Source organism: Aquarana catesbeiana, linkage group LG03 (genome assembly GCF_042186555.1).
Source record: "Aquarana catesbeiana isolate 2022-GZ linkage group LG03, ASM4218655v1, whole genome shotgun sequence".
Classification (NCBI taxonomy): domain Eukaryota; kingdom Metazoa; phylum Chordata; class Amphibia; order Anura; family Ranidae; genus Aquarana; species Aquarana catesbeiana.
The window spans coordinates 661,332,391-661,355,438 of NC_133326.1; the positions used below are offsets into that span (position 1 = coordinate 661,332,391).

At 42.8% G+C, this 23,048-nt stretch overlaps 1 protein-coding gene across 2 annotated transcripts in view; it reads right to left on the bottom strand.

The window, feature by feature from the left end:
• DENND1C (DENN domain containing 1C) overlaps positions 1–10,990 on the bottom strand; it is a 105,419-nt gene extending 94,429 nt beyond the window's left edge. Inside the window, exon 1 of one of the 2 annotated variants that reach the window (XM_073622808.1) lies at positions 10,540–10,990. In XM_073622808.1, coding sequence (XP_073478909.1) covers positions 10,540–10,556 — 17 coding nt within the window. In that variant the 5' untranslated portion in view covers positions 10,557–10,990. The remainder of the gene's footprint in view (positions 1–10,539) is intronic. The other variant, XM_073622809.1, reaches the window with a different exon arrangement.
• Between the last annotated feature and the right edge of the window lie 12,058 nt (positions 10,991–23,048).

Here is a 23,048-nt window from a genome sequence, read left to right on the forward strand (position 1 = left end):
AGTGTCATTTGATTTGAGTTAGATAGATTAGGCAGAACAGTCAGTCAGTTAGCTGCACTTACAGTGTATTGTGTATATATATGCATCCCAGGTGTTGCATATATATATATATATACACTGTATTCAGTTTAGCTAGATCCGTTCCTGTTATCTTCTATCTAGACTATTTACATTTAATGCAGTGCGTCCTGCTCACAGTGTTCAGCTAGATCCGTTCCTGCTATTTACATTTAGTGCAGTGCGTCCTGCTCACAGTGTTCAGCTAGATCCGTTCCTGTTATCTTCTAGACTATTTACATTTAGTGCAGTGCGTCCTGCTCACAGTGTTCAGCTAGATCCGTTCCTGCAATTTACATTTAGTGCAGTGCGTCCTGCTCACAGTGTTCAGCTAGATCCGTTCCTGCTATTTACATTTAGTGCAGTGCGTCCTGCTCACAGTGTTCAGCTAGATCCGTTCCTGCTATTTACATTTAGTGCAGTGCGTCCTGCTCACAGTGTTCAGCTAGATCCGTTCCTGTTATCTCCTGTAAGAGTTAATATGGGAAAACAATTTCTCCTTTCCACTGATGCTTTCCAATCCTTGTTCCACAAAAAAACCCAAATTTTCAAAAAACATTTTTCATTGGGACAAAAAAGTGAGGTGAAATCTTCTGAAGAGGAGGAAAGACAGCAAAACAAATGTCACAGGGGTGATAACCCTTCCCTATGTTTTCCAAAAAGCTTAGAAAAGATTTTTTGGCTGGAGCTAAACACGTTAAAAATGTTCAAAATTACAAACAGATTTTACTTAACAACAAACCTACAGTCCCTGTCTTGTTTGCACCGCCTGTATACTGCTGTTCAGAGTATATAGGGCCTGGTGGCCCCACACCTTTCCTTATTTTAATTTGGGTGCGGGGTTCCCCTTAATATCCATACAAGACCCAAAGGGCCTGGTAATGGACTGGGGGGTACCCATGCCGTTTGTCTCACTGATTTTCATCCATATTGCCAGGACCCGACATGACATTAAACCCGCAAGCAGTTTTAAATGAGATTTTTTCCTTTAAAAATGACATTTGGTGCAGGGACTGTTCTAAACATGGGAAACACGCGTCACTTTACAGGCATACTATAGACACCCCCCAGGTACGATATTTAAAGGAATATTTCACTTTTTTTTTTTTTACTTTAAGCATCATTAAAATCACTGCTCCCGAAAAAACGGCCGTTTTTAAAAGTTTTTTTTGCATTGATACATGTCCCCTGGGGTAGGACCCGGGTCCCCAAACCCTTTTTAGGACAATACCATGCAAATTAGCCTTTAAAATGAGCACTTTTGATTTCGAACGTTCGAGTCCCATAGACGTCAATGGGGTTCTAACGTTCGTGCGAACTTTCGGTCCGTTCGCGGGTTCTGGTGCGAACCGAACCGGGGGGTGTTCGGCTCATCCCTACTCACAATTTTGCCTAAGAACACAGCCATGAATAAAGAATTGTACAAAAACATCCTCCAAGTGTAACTTCTCCCAACCATCCAAGAACAGTTTGGTGACGAACAATGCATTTTCCAGCATGATGGAGCACCTTGCCATAGGGCAAAACTGATAACTAAGTGCCTTGGGGAACAAAACATCCAATTTTTGGGTCCATGGCAGGAAACTCCCCAGACCTTAACCCCATTGAGCAGGGCTGGATTAACATAGGGGCTATTGGAGCTGCAGCTTCAGGTCCCTTAACTTAAGATAGTCCCATTTGCCCAAAAACAAAAAATAATTCACAAAAAAAAAAAATCCAACAAAAAAACCCAAAAACGATCAAGCTTCAAGAGTTGTAGAGACCCTCAAATAATTTGGTAGGTTAGTAGCCGAAGACCTACCCCACCACTGGTCAAAATTTGGGTCTCCTAGGACCTATGGTTCTGGAGATACGGGGCTCCTTGTGCAGTCTGTCAGAAGCTACATACAGAGCGGCATGTTTAAATACAAGCTGGCACACTCTGCAGCAGACAGAGGATAAGCTCACAGTGCCTTAATTGCCTAAAAACAATATATAATAATTATTTGTATATTACTTACTTATTGTAATTAACCCCTTACCACCCAGGCCAATTCTGACACGTCTCTCCTACATGTAAAAATCATATTTTTTTTGCTAGAAGATTACTCAGAACCCCCAAACATTAAATATATATTTTTAGCAGACACCCTAGGGAATAAAATGGTGGTCATTGCAACTTTTTATGTCACATGGTATTTAGGCAGCAATTTTTCGAATGTGTTTTTTTTTTGGAAAGTTTTATTTTTTATTTATGAAAGTGTTTCAGAAATAAAAAAAAAAAAAAAACACTAAAGTAAGCATGATTTTTTTGTACACTATGAAAGATAATGTTACGCTGAGTAAATAGATACTTAACATGTCACGCTTTAAAATTGCGCACACTCGTGGAATGGCTCCAAACTTCAGTACTTATAAATCTACATAGGCGACGCTTTAAAATTTTTTACAGGTTACATGTTTAGAGTTACAGAGGAGGTCTAGTGCTAGAATTATTGCTCTCGCTCTAACGTTCGCGGCGTATGGAACCTGTGTGTATTTGGCTCTGATACTAGCCAGTGCCTCAACAGCCACTCACCTCACCGCACGTCCCTGACCCAAATCTTAAAAATACATTTGGACAGGGCTGTACGAATTCCGTAGCTGTGATGCTTTACTTCACAGCTGCAACTTTTTTTTTTATTATTTTTTTAGCTGCAGCATCTTTAACTCAGCCTGCAGAGAATGATAAGCAGCACGCCTGTCAAACTCGCCTTTAGATTTCAATGGGGCCACTCTGCAACTGCAAGCCAAATTCGCTTGAGGTAGCAGCATAGTCCAACAATGTAAAAATACCATTCACCAATGTAAAAAAAAAAAAAAACAAGGAGGCGGCAGTAGCACCACATGAACGCCTGTCAGCTGCTGCTATACCACTCGTTGAAAAGCAATCCACCACAGATCACTTATCGGAGGGCAGTAAGCATTACCACAAATGTGAAAGAAACTTGAAACACATCATCCATTTCACACTCACCACCAACCAGGTCACTCCCCGGCCACTTGCTATTTTAGCCACGTCCCTTCAACTTATATCACAGGTGACCATTTACCAACCTACAGATGACAGACCCTACTCAAAAAGATATCACTTACAGTTACTCCCCCCACCCGCTGATTGATATCCCTCCATGACCACCTCACACCCCCCTGTTGACAGACCTCTCTCCAGCCTGTCCCCACACACCTTCTCACCTGCTGACCTGTGGATGGGGGAATCACTCCCGCAGTGTTATTGTGTTCTGCCAGAGGGGAGCCTTCCCTACCCACACAATACAATGATCAGTGTTGCTAACCATAGCTGGCAGCACTGAATGTTTTGGTAAAAACCTGACAGGCTGGTCTTACTCAAGTCGATTAATAAATTGACTTGTGTACAACCAGCTAACCCATACATAGATCGACTATAGCTGGCCTCTGCTTAATTTCAATCCATGTATGGCCCGCTTAACCACTACGCCCTAAACATCCTTCCACAAACCTTTACATTTTTCCTTCCCAGATTCCTTCATCCTCCTCACCTGTACATAGTGCCCACTGTCATACCCCCCACACTCCTCTCCTGTACATACTGCTCACTGTCATACCCTCCACACTTCTCTCCTATACATAGTGCCCGCTGTCATACAATTCTCTCCTGTACATACTGCCCACTGTCATACCCTCCACACTCCTCTCCTGTACATAGTGCCCGCTGTCATACCCTCCACATTCCTCTCCTGTACATACTGCTCACTGTCATACCCTTCACACTTCTCTCCTGTACATAGTGCTCACTTGTAATACCCTCCAAACACCTCTCCTGTACATAATGCTCACTGTCATACCCTCCACACTCCTCTCCTGTACATACTGCTCTCTGTCATACCCGCCACACTTCTCTCCTGTACATAGTGCCCGTTGTCATACTCTCCACACTCCTCTCCTGTGCATACTGCCAACTCTCATATCCACCACACTCCTCTCCTGTACATACCACCCACTGTCATACCCTCCACACTCCTCTCCTGTACATACTGCCCCATCATACCCTCCACACTCCTCTCCTATACATACTGCCAACTATCTTTCTATCCACACTCCTCTTCTGTAAATACTGCCCCCATAATACCTTCCACACTCCTCTCCTGTACATACCTCCCACTGTCATACCCACCACACTCCTCTCCTGTACATACCACCCACTGTCATACCCTCCACACTCCTCTCCTGTACATACTGCTCACTGTCATACCCTCCACACGTCTCTCCTGTACATAGTGCCCGTTGTCATACACTTCTCTACTGTACATAGTGCCAGCTGTCATACTCTCTACACTCCTCTCCCGTGCATACTGCCCACTCTCATACCGTCCACACTACTCTCCTGTAAATACTGCCCCCCATAATACCTTCCACTCTCCTTTCCTGTACATACCGCCCACTGTCATACCCACCACACTCCTCTCCTGTACATACTGCCCACTGTCATACCCACCACACTCCTCTCCTGTACATACTGCCCACTGGCATATCCTCCACACCCCTCTGCTGTGCATACTGCCCACTGTCGTACCCTGCACACTTATCCCATGTACATAGTGCCCACTGCCATACCCTCCACACTCCTCTCCTGTACATAGTGTCCACTGTTATACCCTTCACACTCCTCTCCTGTACATAATGCCCACTGTTATACCCTCCACATTCCTCCCCCTCACCTGCACATACTTCCCACTGTTATACCATCTAGACTCCTTCCCTATGCCTCTTACCCACAAAAACAGTTCTTTAAATTATATTGAATATCCTCAATGTTACCAGCTCTAGAATGGGTATACTTTTGTTAGTTCAACTAAACGAAATCTTCTCAGTCCTCATACTTGTTCTGCCCATTATTAGTACTCATTTAATTTTGTGATTACTACTGTGATGTATAGAGGAACATAGGTGATGTCGGCTACTCTAAATATACCATTGGTAAAAAAAGTGTCCCTGAAAATATTTTTGAAATGTTGGCAACTATGCACTGCCCAAGGGCCACCGGGTCAGTAGGGGGCCCCATGAGAGGCTCCTGGGATCCTGTGATATTAAAGCGGTAGTAAACTTCGCTAACATTACTACTTTTTAGAGGTCCTGAGGTAGGTTATGCCATAATGTACTAGTATGCACAGCATATTAGCACATTAGGGTACACTTTTCTGTGTCAGACTGAGCCCTCCAGCGCTGCGCTGTGATCAATTCGGCGGGTCCCGGGCGTTTCCATCTTCACCCGGTCTTCCTTCCGGGTTCTGTGCCTTTGGTCACTTGCCTTGGCCGGGCTGCATTGCTGTCACTCCCACGCATGCTCATGCGCATCCTTTCTCTCTCTCATCCCCCTGCTCTTTCTCATCCTCCCTGCCCTGGCCCCCCACCCCTCTCTCACCCCCTTTCTCTCTCATCCTCCCTCTCTCTATTTATTTTCATTTGTTATAACAAAAAATTGTTTGCATTTTTTTTTTTTTTTTTATAAAAAGCCCCACCAAAATCCTCAGCCCCAGGCCCATGATGTTCTTAATCTGGCCCAGCCATTGAGAACTTGTGGTCAATCCTCAAGAGGCGGGTGAACAAAAAATCCTCCACAAGTTCTGACATACTCCAAGCATTGATTATGTAAGAACGGGCTGCCATCAGTCAGGATGTGGCCCAGAAGTTGATTGACAACATGCCAGGACAAATTGCAGAAGTCTTGAAAAAGAAGGGTCAATGCTGCAAATATTGACTCTTTGCATAAACTTAATGTAATTGTCAGTAAACACCTTTGACACTTATGAAATGCTTGTAATTAAACTTCAGTATACCATAGTAGCATCTGACAAAAAGATCTAAAACACTGAGGCAGCAGACTTTGTGAAAATGTATATTTGTGTCATTCTCAAAACTTTTGGCCACGGCTGTACAAGAATGTGTCCCTTCTGTTGTTGGTTCCCGCATTAGCTAAAAGCTTCTTCACCCCCCCCCCCCCATCAGCTGCTGTAATCTTCCAGCAGTGGGGGTAATAGAGCCAATGGACCTGTGACAGGCACCCATTAAAGTCTTATTAAACGTTAAATTATAAAAAAAATAAAAAAATTGCATACTTACCTGCTCCATGCAATGATTTTGCATTGAGCAGCCCCAATTCTCCTCTTCTTGGGTCCCCCGCCGGTGTACTTGGCTCCTCCTGTTCTCCGACTGTCCCCCATAGCAAGCCACTTGCTATAGGGGCACTCGAGCATTCTCGCTCCCGAGCCACACCCCCGCCCACTCTCTACTTATTGGGTCACTGGCTGCAATTGACAGCAGTGGGAGACAATAGCTCCTGCTGCTGTGTCTCAGCTAATGAGGAGGCAGAGACCCGGGAGAGCAGCCGCTCTTGTGTATATCGCTGGATTGGAATCAGGCTCGGGTAAGTATTAGGGGGGCTGCAGGGGGAGCTACACAGAATGCATGAAGGTAAAAAAACCTTCAACCTTTACAACCACTTTAATGCCCCGTACACACGGTCGGATTTTCCGATGGAAAATGTCCGATCGGAGCATGTTGTCGGAAATTCCGACCGTGTGTGGGCTCCATCGGACATTTTCCATCGGATTTTCCGACACACAAAGTTGGAGAGCAGGAGATAAAATTTTCCGACAACAAAATCCGTTGTCGGAAATTCCGATCGTGTGTACACAAATCCGACGGACAAAGTGCCACGCATGCTCAGAATAAATAAAGAGATGAAAGCTATTGGCCACTGCGCCGTTTATAGTCCCAGCGTACGTGTTTTATGTCACCACGTTTAAAACGATCTGATTTTCCGACAACTTTGTGTGACCGTGTGTATGCAAGACAATTTTGAGCCAACATCCGTCGGAAAAATCCTAGTCCGACCGTGTGTACGCCATATAAGAGTGATGAATACGCCTGCCATTTCTGCCCAGATCCTCCATTCATAGAAGCTGTACTATGGTGAATGAAATATTATCTATGAATGGAGGAGGCAGATATTTCATTCATCTGCTCATCCTCCATTCATAGAAGCTATAGTACAGGGGGCATAGTCAGTATTCTTGATGAGTGCCTATCATTGGCTCTATTAACCTTCCCCAGGACCTCCAGCAGATTAACAGCCTCAGCTCTGTTCTTGTGTTCTGTGTGGAGGGGGGTTTGTCCCAATTTTAAAAATGTAGCACTTTGAACGGATGTAGAGAAGAGAAGACTGCTAAGAGATAAACAGGTACAACTTACACTAGGGGTTCAATATTGAGTTGGCCCTCCCTTTGCAGCTCTAAAGGCTTCAACTCTTCTGGGAAGGCTGTCCACAAGGTTTAGGAGTGTGTCTATGAGAATGTTTGACCATTCTTCCAGAAGTGCATTTGTGAGGTCAGGCACTGATGTTGGAAGAGAAGGCCTGGCTCACAGTCGCCGCTCTAATTCATCCCAAAGGTGTTCTACCGGGTTGAGGTCAGGACTCTGTGCAGGCCAGTCAAGTTCCTCCACCCCAAACTTGCTCATCCATGTCTTTATGGACCTTGCTTTCTGCACTGGTGAGCAGTCATGTTGCAACAAGAAGGGGCCATCCCCAAACTGTTCCCACAAAGTTGGAAGCATGAAATTGTCCAAAATGTCTTGGTATTCTGACGCCTTAAGAGTTCCCTTCACTGGAACTAAAGGACCAAGCCCAACCCCTGAAAAACAACCCCACACCATAACCCCCCCTCCACCAAATGATTTGGACCAGTGCACAAAACAAGGTCCATAAAGACATGGATGAGCAAGTTTGGGCTGGAGGAACTTGACTGGCGAGTCCAGACCTCAACCCGATAGAACATCTTTGGGATGAATTAAAGCGGAGACTGTGAGCCAGGCCTTCTCATCTAACATTATTGTAAGTGCTTTTTTATCAACTAAAATGTGAGTGTATTTCCTCCTTTTTTTAGCAATAAATTATTTCAGATTTAAAAAGAATTACACTATGTGCCTATTCTTTCTTCCTCTCTATAAATATCTCATTGGAGCAACCATCCATGTGGTTTTCTGTCTATAATCTACCCCATTGAGGTCCATTGTTTGAGTTGGTCTTCTGGCTGGAGGTCGTGTCCATTGTGACAGTTCCCCTTGGGTGTGTAGCCCTACAAGCCTGATTGACCCATTAGGTGTACACCTATTTGGGTTCAATCGTTCTGGTAAGCCTTTTGACTCTCTGGTGGTGGATCACTTATCAGTAAGTTTGGGCACGTTTTTCTATGTTACACTGTCACCCAGTTCAAGTGTCAGCAATTTCGAACCACGTTTTGGATATTTACAATTTTATTGTTTGGTTCACCATTCCAAACGTTAAGGGCTTATTTTCCCTTCCTTTGAACATTTTCATTGGACATTATTTCACATAATTCATTTTTGCACATTTGTTGATATGATATTCAGTATATCTTTTGTATGTTTGGTATATCACAATTGTATTGTATTGTTTTGAGTTCATTCTCAGATCACCTTTGCACATTTTTTTTTTACATATTTCTATGTATATGCACACCATTCTATATATAATATTTTTTTCAGTTCACTTTGAGGTTAATTTTTAGCGCTGCACTTATCTATCCCATATTTCCAATTTTTGCAATTGATCTATTGCTGTGCTAGCTGCTTTCTTGCATTGTTTGTGGACAGCGCGGTATATTTGTTTTATTTTTCATCCAACATCAGTGCCTGACCTCACAAATACGCTTCTGGAAGAATGGTCAAACATTCCCATAGACACACTCCTAAACCTTGTGGACAACCTTCCCAGAAGAGTTGAAATTGTTATAGCTGCAAAGGGTGGGCCAACTCAATATTAAACCCTACGGACTAATGCCCCGTACACACAATCGGAAATTCTGCCAGCAAAAGTCCGATGTGATCTTTTGGTCGGAAAGTCCGACCTTGTGTATGCTCCATCAGACTTCTGCTGGTGGAATTTCCGCCAGCAAAAGATTGAGAGCAGGTTCTCTATTTTTCCAACGGAAAAAGTTCCTATCGGAAATTCCGATCATCTGTAGCAATTCCGACGCGCCAAATTTCTACGCATGCTTGGAAACAATTTGACGCATGCTCGGAAGCATTGAACTTCATTTTCTCGGCTCGTCGTAGTGTTGTACGTCACCGCGTTCATAATGGTCGAAAGTTCCGAGAACTTTTGTGTGACGGTATGTTTGCAAGGCAAGCTTGAGTGGAAAGGAAAAACCATCCAAGGTTTTTCTGATGGAAATTCTGATCGTGTGTACGCGGCATTAGACTGGGATGCCATTAAAGTTCATGTGCGTGTAGAGGCAGGCGTCACAATACTTTTGACAATATAGTGTATGTAGGAGAATTAGTTTCATCTCTGCATATGACCTGAGGTCAGTCACTTCACTGAGCATATGTAAGGGTTTACAACCACTTTAAATCCTCATTGAATCAAAATTCCGGGAGCTGTCTCTCACAGTATTTATTGTATTATAATGATATAGATAATATATATAATATTTTATTGTGCATTATACATAACGAGAATGTATTGTTAAAAAACAAAAAGGTAAGCTAACTCTGAAAACCCTCCTTACCACCCTGGTCCTCACTACAATCAACTGGTCCAATGACATAGTGCCCCTGCCACCAGCTGCAGAACATTTGTCAAGAGCATGCAATACACCCAGACGAGCGGGGCGATGTGTGGTCCCAGAAACACATTGGCTGTAGCACGTTTAGAATAAATCTTATTTTTGGACTCTAATACTTTGGTGTGGAGCTTTGATTTTCAGACTTGAATGTTACTCCTGTATTCTGAGGTCACTGTTCCAGGTCCTCAGTTCACGGGAGCAGCCCACCACCTAGATGCCCCACTGAGACACCACCTGTAGATTATTGCTAAATATATCATTAGCACTAAAGTTTACTATATCTGCCTAAGACTCTAGTACCATCAATCTACTACTTCAAGGTTTTCCAGGAACAAGATGACAACCCAGAAACCTGCTTATGGTATTAATGTCAACTGGCATATCACTATCCTTGTACTTTAAAGAGCAGCCCCAGACAATGCGTAAGGTCGGCCTGTGAGGAACCGATTCTAAGAAACACTGCACCACTGTGTTGAGTCATACAGTTCTGTCAGTATTTTAATATTTATATTTCTCACAGTGCCTGCAGCCTCCTGTCTCTTGATTCTAATGCTGTGCAACCTCCCTCTGACACTGCATGTACAAGTGAGGCTGCACTGACCTCAAAGAGAGGAGGACGTGTCAATAAACACACAAGCTTGACAAATAATAATGTCTGCAACATGCCATACTCAAATGCTGAGATTAGATACGCTGTCTTCACTGAGTGAAGTTTTCATGACCTTCAAAACAAATGAAGATGTGGAAGATATACTAGACAGAAAGAGGCAAGAGAAAGTAAAAAAAGGAGACTTTGAGCCAACGATTGCACAAAAAAAAAAAAAAATTTTCTTACTTAATACGGGACCCCATGTTGGTGGTGGAAGATTTCCTGATGAGTGTGACCTCTGACTCTCAGAGCTGTCTTGCCATCGTCCCCGTGCCTGGTCTTGTCCTTCTGTCGTTGGTAGGCCTCCTGTCTTCTTGTGGACCTCTGTCATTGGAGAGACCCAAGGGTCCTGTCTGACAGTCCAGGTCTGCAGATCAGAGTGGCTGACAAGCAGTCATGGTGAGCTTAGCTACTAAGGTTTCCTGTGTGGTTTTTCTAGAGGAAGTTGACTTATGAGGCACAACATTAAAATTTTGAATACTTAAAAACTGTACCGACCTACGCAAAGCACTGACTGAAAAGGTGCATGTTATACCTCATAAAATAATATGTTTGAAATGTAATCAGCCTTCTGAGGAGAGTCTTCCTGCAGCATAATTCTATAGGGTCTACTTATATTATAACGAACAGTACATGCTATATGTGGGACATAGGACTCCTCCCTCGATTTCTCAATAGGCATAAGCTCAAGATCTTCTTAGCTTTCTTCTTCCTCTGTGAAAAGAAGACTGATCTTATCCTATCTGTCCTTTATATGTAATCAAAGGCTATATAGGCAGAGGCATTGGGCAGCCAAATGTCAGAGTCTCACAGCCAAAGTTGCTGGCATTAATATATAATTGATCACTCTGATTACCCTCAGGCCTCTATGCTTGCAGTCAGATCCCTAAAAATAAATGGTGGTATTGTGTGACTGCTTGTGCTTAGCCCATGGAGAAGAGTGAGGGAGGGAAGAACCGACTTAACAGGGGAAAAAAAGCAATCAAACAAGGTTTTCTAAGAGGTCCAATTGCTCCTCCCTCACACTGGATGGTAGGTTAAGTTGGTGGCCTATTTGATTGTCTCAACAGATCTGCCCCATCATCCAATGTCTATTAGCACATTACCAAAAATTGAAACTCTAACCTTAAAACGCATATAATTGTGACACTAATCATATTGTAATTGAATGTTATTAAAAATTACCTTTCCTTTTCAATCTGCAGCTGATGTAATTTTTCTCAGAATGCATTGCAATATGGCTACCTGGAGTTGTTCTGTACACAGAGTGTTTACTGACCACTCCCCAGAAACATCATTTCCTGCTTGTGTGATTGGTGATTTTTCCAGAAGTCTGCCTAAGATACAAGTCAGATTTTAGGCATCCCCTGCAACAAAAATGTCATTTTTGGTGAGATACTTTGAATAAGAGCACATCTAAAGGGATAAAGGGATGAAGGCCCGGCAGATTTCCTCATTAGAGCCCTGCAGCTGCACATCTGACAGTTAATTATGAAAAAAAACAATCAAACAAGGTTTTCTAAGAGGTCCAGTTGCTCCTCCCTCGCACTGGATGGTAGGTTAAGTTGGTGGCCTATTTGATTGTCTCAACAGATCTGCCCCATCATCTAATGTCTATTAGCACATTACCAAAAATTGGGACTCTAACCTTAAAGCGCATATAATTGTGACACTAATCATATTGTAATTGAATGTTATTAAAAATTACCTTTCCTTTTCAATCTGCAGCTGCTGTACTATTTCTCAGAATGCATTGCAATATGGCTACCTGGAGTTGTTCTGTACACAGAGTGTTTACTGACCACTCCCCAGAAACATCATTTCCTGCTTGTGTGATTGGCTCGCCAATTTATCCAGAAGTCTGCCTAAGATACAAGTCAGATTTTAGGCATCCCCTGCAACAAAAATGTCATTTTTGGTGAGATAGTTTGAATAAGAGCACGTCTAAAGGGATGAAGGCCCAGCAGATTTCCTCATTAGAGCCCTGCAGCTGCACACCTGACAGTTAATTATGAAACCACTCCCATTAGACCCACTCAGAACAGAGGCACAGACAAACACAGAGGGATTTCTTCAGAGTAACAAAAGGTAGGACTCTGCAATAAAGTTTGTTATAATCTTTGCAATGTACATAGATCACCCAGGGGAAATGTCTTTTTCTCAACAAAAGTGGAGTTTTACTTTAAGTAGGACTGTGGCCAGGCTATGTACAATTAAAGTATCTCACAAAAGTGAGTACACCCCTCACATTTTTGTAAATATTTTATTATATCTTTTCATGTGACAGCACTGAAGAAATTACACTTTGCTACAATGTAAAGTAGTGAGTGTACAGTTTGTATAACAGTGTAAATTGGCTGTCCCCTCAAAATAACTCAACACACAGCCATTAATATCTAAACTGATGGCAACAAAAGTGAGTACACCCCTAAGTGAAAATGTCCAAATTGGGCCCAAAGTGTCAATATCTTGTGTGGCCACCATTATTTTCCAGCACTGCCTTAACACTCTTGGGCATGGAGTTCACAGGTTGTCACTGAAGTCCTCTTCCACTCCTCCATGATGACATCACGGAGCTGGGGGATGTTAGAGACCTTGCGCTCCTCCACCTTCTGTTTGAGGATGCCCCACAGATGCTCATTAGGGTTTAGGTCTGGAGAAATGCTTGGCCAGTCCATTACCTTTACCCTCAGCTTCTTTAGCAAGGCAGTGGTCGTCTTGGAGGTGTGTTTGGGGTCGTTATCATGTTGGAATACTGCCCTGCGGCCCAATATCTGAAGGGAGGGGATCATGCTCTGTTTCAGTATGTCACAGTACATGTTGGCATTCATGGTTCCCTCAATGAACTTTAGCTCCCCAGTTCCGGCAGCACTCATGCAACCCCAGGCCATGACACTCCCACCTCCATGCTTGACTATAGGCAAGACACACTTGTCTTTGAACTCCTCATCTGGTTGCCGCCACATACACTTGACACCATCTGAACCAAATAAGTTTATCTTGGTCTCATCAGACCACAGGACATGGTTCCAGTAATCCATGTCCATAGTCTGCTTGTCTTCAGCAAACTGTTTGCGGGCTTTCTTGTGCATCATCTTTAAAGGAGGCTTCCTTCTGGGACGACAGCCACGCAGACCAATTTGATGCAGTGTGTGGCGTATGGTCTGAGCACTGACAGGCTGAACCCCCACCCCTTCAACCTCTGTAGCAATGCTGGCAGCACTCATACATCTATTTCCCAAAGACAACCTCTGGATATGACGCTGAGCACGTGCACTCAACTTTTTTGGTCAACCATGATGAGGCCTGTTCTGAGTGGAACCTGTCCTGTTAAACCGCTGTATGGTCTTGACCACCATGCTGCAGCTCAGTTTCAGGGTCTTGGTAATCTTCTTATAGCCTAGGCCATCTTTATGTAGAGCAACAGTTCTTTTCTTTCAGATCCTCAGAGAGTTTTTTGCCATGAGGTGCCATGTTGAACTTCCAGTGACCAGTATGAGAGAGTGAGACGAGAACACCAAATTTAACACACCTGCTCCCCTATTACACCAGAGACCTTGTAACATTAACGAGTCACATGACACCGGGGAGGGAAAATGACTATTTGGCCCCAATTTGGACATTTTCGCTTAGGGGTGTACTCAATTTTGTTGTCAGCGGTATAGACATTAATGGTTGTGTTGATTTATTTTGAGGGGACAGCAAATTTACACTGTTATACAAGCTGTATACTCACTACTTTACATTGTAGCAAAGTGTCATTTCTTCAGTGTTTCACATGAAAAGATATAATAATATATTATAAATGTGAGGGGTGTACTCACTTCTGTGAGATACTGCACATATTTGCATATTCTTAACAAGCAGCAAAAAAATTTGTAAAACAGGCCCCCGCTAACCTCTAAATATGCAGGCACTCTGGAGTAATTCATTGTCAAAGTTTGTCACACAAGCTTCTCAGTTTTACTTTCACTTTCTTTCTGTAGCTCAGCTCTCCCTGCAGCCCCTTCCAGCAGTGATTTGGCAGCTTGCCAGCATTCCAGTCTCTAATGGGCAGCTAAGAAAGAATTAAAATGGTCCCCACTACACCTAAGGAAGGATCTAGTGCTGGTGCAGTAAAGCCCCCCATTTACCCATTTTTTCAGCTGTGGCAGCAGACTCTTTTAATTCTTTTTATCACAATCCCCTGGACCCCTGACCCCCTTTATATCCCCCCAGGGAATATAAACTTACTGATCCACACCCTGGACAATCCCAAGAGGCCATACCTGATGGGACAGAGGTGACTGGGCATAAGATCTGTCAGCAGGTGCCAAATTCTCCATCATTTTAAATGGTGTGTAGGCAGCCTGTTTGGGTCACAACAGCACCTAGTTTTAGGAGAAGACCCTATCACTTCAGAGGGCATGGCTTCAACTGTCTCCAGGGTCCTGAGCTCCCAGTGGTCCTACACTTACAGCATGGCTCCCAACTGTCCCTGATTTTGAGGGACTGTCCCTGATTTGGAACAAAGTCCCTCTGTCTCTCTTTCCTCCTCATTTGTCCCCCATTTGGGTCGGATCTATATAGTTGTATATAAAATGCACTTTTTATCTTTCAAAAGTGTTTTCCCAGTACTAAACCTTTCATCCAATTTCGAAATTGCTGTAATTTGGAGATTTCAGCTTGTGAATTTAACTATTTTTTTTGTATAATTCTCCTTTAAGGGGGCATGGCAAGGGGTGTGTCCTATGCCTACATGTTTTTGCTAATAGGTGTCCCTCGTTCCCATCTCAAAAAGTTGGGAGGTATTCCTACAGTCATTCACTCAAGTGTCCAGCCAAGAGGCTCTTTATGCCGCTTACCTGTGGAACAGGTCTGCCTCTTGGACAACCAGAGACAGTCCATCTCCTTGTGACCGGTGTTAATTTAGACAGCAAATTTCCACTTAGTTTTAGTCATAGTCTTTTGACTAAAATGCCATTTTAGTTTAAATCATATTTTAGTCAACTAAAATCTCCAGTAAATTTTAGTTGACTAAAATCTCATACATTTATCGTAAAATCGAATGGGTTTAGGTAAATTGTAATGCATTATTTAAACATTTCTCAAGAATTGCCAAACTAATTATATACTCCTGGCAGTGGTGGTGCGTCCTCTCTCCTGCCACTCCCTCTAGCACCAATAGATAGATTCATGCAATGCACAGCATGCTGGTTGCTTTCCTAACAATAAACCGCCTCTCCGTCAATCAGGGGCTCGGATCTGTTACCCGTCACCTGATTGGCTAAAACGACAGGCGCTGTGATTGGACGCCAGGCGTCCAATCATAGCAGATGACGGGAGGAGAGGACGGGAGAAGACATTGAGGAGCTGTCCCACTGAGACAGGTAAGTGCAGACGGCGGGCCGGCGGGGGGGCACACTGTCAGCATTTGATATGGCACAGTGGCTGCGTTTGATGGGGCACAGTGGGAGCAACTGATGCGCACAGTGGCGGCAATTGACAGGCACAGTGGCGGCAATTGATGGGCACAGTGGGAGCAATTGATGGGCACAGTGGGAGCAATTGATGGGCACAGTGGCGGCAATTGATGGGCACAGTGGCGGCATTTGATGAACACAGTGGCTGCGTTTGATGGGGCACAGTGGGAGCAATTGATGCGCACAGTGGCGGTAATTGATGGGCACAGTGGCGGCAATTGATGGGCACAGTGGGAGCAATTGATGGGCACAGTGGCGGCAATTGATGAGCACAGTGGCGGCAATTGATGAGCACAGTGGCGGCATTTGATGGGCACAGTGGCTGCATTTGATGGGCACAGTGGCTGCGATTGATGGTACAGTGAGGCTTCAATTGATGGGGTTTTTTCAGAATTTTTCAGTTTGTGTACGCCCCCCCCAAAAATTTTGAGCACCAGCTGCCACTGACTCCTGGAGTGAAAGTTTAATAATGATATTATTTATGGTAAGAAGGGTTGAACATGCACTACAGACACAGATTTAGCCTTTGTGATATATAACGTCTTTATAAATTAAACCAAGTTTCATAAACAAACAATAATCATGCTTTTTGACAAACAGAAGTGTAACTTTAAAATACAAAAAAAAACAAAAACGTAAACTCTATTGGCTGTAATACCAGTTGCACAGATTACCTGAATATATTACCAACATTAAAGTGGAAGTCCATGCTAAAACTAAAATCCCTGCATCTATAGCCACCAACATTCTTATGCCCTGTACACACGGTCAGATTTTCCGATGGAAAATGTGTGATAGGACCTTGTTGTCGGAAATTCCGACCGTGTGTGGGCTCCATCACACATTTTCCATCGGAATTTCCGACACACAAAGTTTGAGAGCAGGCTATAAAATTTTCCGACAACAAAATCCGTTGTCGGAAATTCCGATTGTGTGTGCACAAATCCGACTCACAAAGTGCAACGCATGCTCAGAATAAATTAAGAGCTAAAAGCTATTGGCTACTCCCCCGTTTATAGTCCCGACGTACGTGTTTTGCGTCACCGCGTTTTGAACGATCGGATTTTCCGACAACTTTGTGTGACCGTGTGTATGCAAGACAAGTTTGAGCCAACATCCATCGGAAAAAAACCATGGATTTTGTTGTCGGAATGTCCGATCAATGTCCGACCGTGTGTACAGGGCATAACACTAACCTCTCTAGCCCTATAAAGAAAAAATCAGTATACATACCTTTTCTGCAGGCGATCCTACCCGATCCCACGCTGAGCTGTCTGCCGCGTTTTTGCTGTGTGGGCAGGTGCAGAGGTCATGTCCGACAATGGAAGCCCCATAGTAAGTCTATGGGTGACGTCACTCCCCATTCATTTCACAGCCGTTGTCGGACGTGTACTCAGCAGAGTTTCTACCGCTGGGGATCAGGTATAGCGATTTTTTTCTTTATAGGGCTAGATAGGTTAGTGATAGAATGTTGGTGGCTATAGATGCAGGGATTTTAGTTTTAGCATGGACTTCCACTTCTTAAACATAAAAAAAAATAAATAAAATAAGAAAAACCTTTTTCTTAATGTTTTCTCTTTCAGCAGCTTAGTAGATGCCCCTTACTTATCCTTATGCGGCAGTGGAATAGTGCAATACATGTTTAAACTTTAAAGTGATTGTAAACTCTAGAAAAAAAAACAAAACATTGCATACTAGCTCATTATGAAATACTTACCTTAGAACAAAGCTGTTGCAGCGGTCCCCGTACACCGCTGTGATTGGCCGGAGCCATAATGACGTCACTCCCGCACAGGAGCTGCCGGTAACGGCACAGCAGCTGAAGAAATGGCACGTACAAGCCGTTTTTTCAGTGCGCATGTGCCAATGAGATCGGCACATGCGTATACAGTGAATATCTCCTAAACTGTGCAAGTTTAGGAGAAATTCATGGTACCTACAGGTAAGCCTTATTATAGGCGTACCTTTAGGCAAAAGCGGTTTAAAAAGGGTTTACAACCACTTTAATGTGCTAATATTATAGGCTCTGGATGGAATTGTGTTGCCGATTTAGAAATGGCCAACAGAGTAGTGTTAATTTTGATGCCAATTTAGCTTTAGTCATAGTCTTTTGACTAAAATGCCATTTTAGTTGTATTTTAGTCATCTGAATTGTTTTAGTTTAGTCGTATTTAATTAAACTAAAATAGTGTTTTAATTTAATGCTACTCTAACCACTTCAAGACCAGACTGTTTTACTCCCTTCCAACTCAGGCCATTTTTCATATTTTAGTGCAGTCATACTTTGAATGATAATTACTCAATTGTGCAACATGATACACAAAATTAAATTTATTATTTTTTTTTTAGACAGATCAGGCTTTCTTTTAGTAGTATTTAATCACCACTGTTTTTTCTTTTTTTTTTACTATACCAATAAAAGGCCGACATTTTTGGAAAAAATTTTGCAAATAAATAATCTTTCTTCATAAATTTAGGCCAAAATGTATGCTGCTACATCTTTGGTAAAACACCCCCAAATCAATGCATAATATTTAGTCTGTGTAAAAGTAATCTACAAACTATGGTATATACTGTATATTTGAAAATTGATTAACCCCGATGTACTGACAGCCTATCTCATTTCTTGAGGCCCTAAAATACCAGGACAATACAAAAATCCCCCAAGTGACCCATTTTTGGAAAGTAGACAGTCCAAGGTATTCAGCAGGAGGCATGGTGAGTTTTTTGAAGTTGTAATTTTTTGTCACAATTTCTTGAATTATGAAGAAATCAAATAAAATTAGTTTGTTTTCCACAAATGTGTAATCTTAACAAGTTTTATACTCACACACAACATAGGCATACTTACAGTTACACCCCAAAACACTTTCTGCTATGCCTCCTGAGCATGGGGATACCACATACGTGAGACTTTTTCATAGCCTAGCCATATGGAGGGGCCCAAAATCCAAGGAGCACCTTCAGACGTTCCAAGGGCATAAATTAGGCATCCAATGTTCTGACGATCACATTTTTTGAGGCTCTGGAAGCCAGGACAGTGGAAATACCCACAAAATGACTACATTTTGGAAAGCAAACACATCAATGTATTTTTAAGAGGCATAGTGAGTCCTTGAAGTTTTCATTTTTTTGCCACAAGTTTTTTGAAAATGCAAATGAAAATGTATATTTCTAACACACTGATGTAATACTGACATTTAATCACACACATACTCGATGGACTTGTGTCTTTTTTCAACCTCACCTACTATGTAACTATGTAACACACAGCATAGTTAGAATTACATCCCAGAACACATTTTGCTGCTCCTTCTCAGTGTGGCAATACCAAATGTGTGAGACTTTTTCACAGGCTAAATCTAAGGAGCGCCTCAAGGTTTTCTAGGGGCATAAATAATGCATGGCAAGTCTTTTTGAAGACTTTATTTTTCTGCCACAAGTTGATGGAAAATTCAGAAGGAAAATGAAAGTTGTCCGTTTTATAAGAGATTATTAAATACATATTAAACACATACATTCTTCTACTCCTCCCAAGTATGGCAATATAACATGCGTGAGACTTTTTAATTTTCTGGACTGATTATGTTCCAGACATTGGAGTTGATTTAATAAAGCTGGAGAGTGCAAAATCTAGTGCAGCTCTACATAGAAACCAATCAGCTTCCAGTTTTTTTTTTTTTTTGTCAAAGCTTAATTGAACAAGCTGAAGTTAGAAACTTGCCACCATGCAAAGCTGCAGCAGACTTTGCACTCTCCAGTTTTAGTAAATCAATCCTATTGCATTTTGTGTATTACACAAATCAACCAATTGTGTCTAAACCAATGTAATGTAATGGTAGACTCTATATGAGTGGTCAGGGAATATAGCTTAGTGTAGCGTCACCTATAGCAGTCCCTAAAAGCCAAGCAAGCCTAGCCTACAGGTTGGCTACATGGCTGCCCCCAAGAATGCCATGTTCACTGGCCAGAAAGTATTGCAGGCTAAATAAAAATTAAGAATGTGGCTCCAGGAATGCAATTTTCCACAGGGGGTGGCTGGGAACAGTGTCTCACAGGAACATAGTCATTTGGAGGTGCAGATGAGGTGCAGATGAATCAGTTCAGGCTGCAGAGACATGGTCAGCAAGCAGGCAAATGATTGGTCCAGGCAACATGCAGAAATGGGGTCAACATGGTCAATAAACAGGTCAAATGTGGTCAATAAACAGGCCAGGGGTAGTACAGGCAGCGAGCAGAGGCAACACTGTACTGGTGTAATGGTGACCAGGAACACTGTTGATGGCTTACACTGGTCTGCTGACACTGGGGACTAGTGTGGCAACAATCAGGTACACCTTTGCTGACTTACACTGGTGTGGTGACACTGGGACTTGTGTGGTGGTGATCAAGAAAACTGTTGCTTGCTGCACTGGTTTGGATGGGTGGGAATCCGGAACACTGGTTCTAGCTACACTGGTCTGGCAACAATAAAGTTTGTGGGGTGGTGATTGAAGAACTGTGATTGTAAATGGAGGGGGGGCGGGGGAGGATGAAAATGGCGACGGATGCACATTGCCTCTTACCATGGTTGAACAGGAGAGAACAGGATAGGTATTGTAATTTATCTAAAAAACATTCCATCTGATAGCTATAAGCCAGGACCTGTCAGCATGCCACCATGAGATCCCATTTCTGCATCAGGCCATGATTACCTTTTCAGGGATGAATTTCATTTTTACTGCTACCATAAGTTCAAAGCAAATGCAGCCGGATTGAGATTCATACACAAAAATTTGCCTGGGAGTATCTTTAAATGGTCTGCATTGTCTTTAGAGATGGCAATTTTTACATAGTTCCATTGGCCCAGCTTGAATCAAAGTAAGTATTTTTGTACTGTATGTGTGGGATCCCAATGAAAGTTGAAAAACTCTGTAGTGGGCACCACTACTCCAGTGATCTCCACTAGCTTCTGGGGCATTGTGAATACAGGTCACACACTCAGTACAAGCGCCATTCAGGGAACACTGCATTTCTTCATTGAATTCAATGTGTTCTCTGATCGGACCAGTTGAAGACCTAGACATCACCTTCTCGCCTTTCCACCTCGTGATTACGCTGGTGGCAGCCTGTGTATTTACACACGTGGCTGGGACTGTGTTTACCAATGGACAGCTCTCTCCTATGCATTGGCAGTGGACTATCCCTTGCCAGCTATGGACCTTGCATTGGTCATAATTACGTTAGAACCTCAGACTGCCTGATTATGAGAGAGAAGATACTGTGAGGACCAGTCTAGCAGCACACAAGATTGGGTAAGTAAATCTACTTTCCCATGTTCCCTAGATCTAAAGCAACAGTTCATTTTTGCAGTGTGGATAAATCACCAGTAAAAGGGAGAATCCAAGTTTGCTGAAGTAAGGCTTCAAAAAAATACATGTGTTGTTCATGGAACCCAACACATGGCATCCCACCGTTACACAGGTGTACATACACCTTAATTTAGATCGCTGTGTAATACTGTATGTTGGCACTTTCAGAATAGATGACAGTAATAAAGGTCTCTGCTGACAGGTTCACAACCAATGTTGCTTTGTATTTCACCATTAGGAGGTTTCCTGAGGATGGCGGCATCCTATAATTCCACGTTGCATCCTCTGAGTTCTGTGATTCGACATGGCCCTTCACTTGGGTTCCCGGCTTGCAGCTGTCTCTCACTGGGAATGTTCACAGCCTGTCTGGGTGACTCAGGCTCTTCAGGAATGTCCTGTCACAGCAGCCCAGGAAAGGGCAAATGTGTCAGCAGCATAGGCAGCAGTCATAAGAACACACACAATCGATATAATAGAATGAATAGTAAGTATTGTGAGCCATGGGAGCATTAACTCTGTTAAGCACTATTCTAGGATAGCTTCCAACTGTCCCTTTTGGTCTGTTATTTTCTCTTTTTATTTTAGGATTCATATATATGGATCTACACTATATTATCAAAAGTATTGGGACACCTGCCTTTACACGCACATGAACTTTAATGGCATGCCAGTCTTAGTCTGTAATGGTTCAATATTTAGTTGGCCCACCCTTTGCAGCTATAACAGTTTCAACTCTTCTCTGAAGGCTGTCCACAAGGTTTGGGTGTGTGTCTATGGGAATGTTTGATCTTTCTTTCAGAAGTTCATTTGTGGGTTCAAGCGCTGATATTGGATGAGAAGGCCTGGCTTGCAGTTTCTACTCTAATTCATCCCAAAGGTGTTCTATCGGGTTAAGTCAGGACTCCGTGCAGACCAGTTAAGACCTTGCTTTGTGCACTGGTGCACAGTCATGTTGGAACAGGAAGGTGCCCTCCCCAAATTGTTCCCACAAACTTGGGAGTGTGAAGTTGTCCAAAGTGTCTTGGTATTCTGATGCCTTAAAGCCGCGTACACACGATCAGACTTTCCGACTGGAAATTTTCGATGACAGGCTGTTGGCGGTAAATCCGGACGTGTGTATGCTCCATCTGACAATTGTTGTCGGACTTTCCGCAGACAAATGTTGGGATGCAGGTTTTCACATTTTCCGTGGACAAATGTGTGTTGTCTGATTTTTCGAGCGTGTGTACTCAAGTCTGTCGGACAAAAGTCCAAAGTACACGCATGCTCGGAAGCAAGGACGAGCCGGAAGCGGACGGTCTTGTAAAACTAGCATTCGTAATGGAGATATCACATTTGTGACGTGGCAAATTATGAAATCTCTCAATGCAGCGCACATTTTCTTCTTCTTTATAATGGGATAATAATGAAGCTGTTTTGCTGATATTGACAGAGTTCTGCCAAATATATTTCAATTTTTTTTTCTACTGATCTCCAGAATAATATATATATATTTTTTTGAGTCAAGTTACCACAACACCATTATTATCTCGTAGCTTTTAAGCTCAAAGTTACAACTATGTTGGTGTCCCTTTTTTAAGTAAAAGACGTAGCCAAGTATTTTTCAAAATAAATATTTTTTATTGAATAGGGAGCACAAGGTCATATAAAAATCAAGAGGAAGGCAACGATGGAGAAACAGTTGGAATTATTGAAGCATTTGTACCCCAGGGCAGACATCAATTATGTGAATTGCAAAATTGGTAACCTGATGAGTCCATTTAATAGGGAGCACAATATGGTCCTGGACTCCGAAAGATCGGGAGCAGTAGCAGATGACATATATGTCCCGAGGCTGTGGTCTTACAACAGCCTGCATTTTTTGCCAGACCAGATACATAGG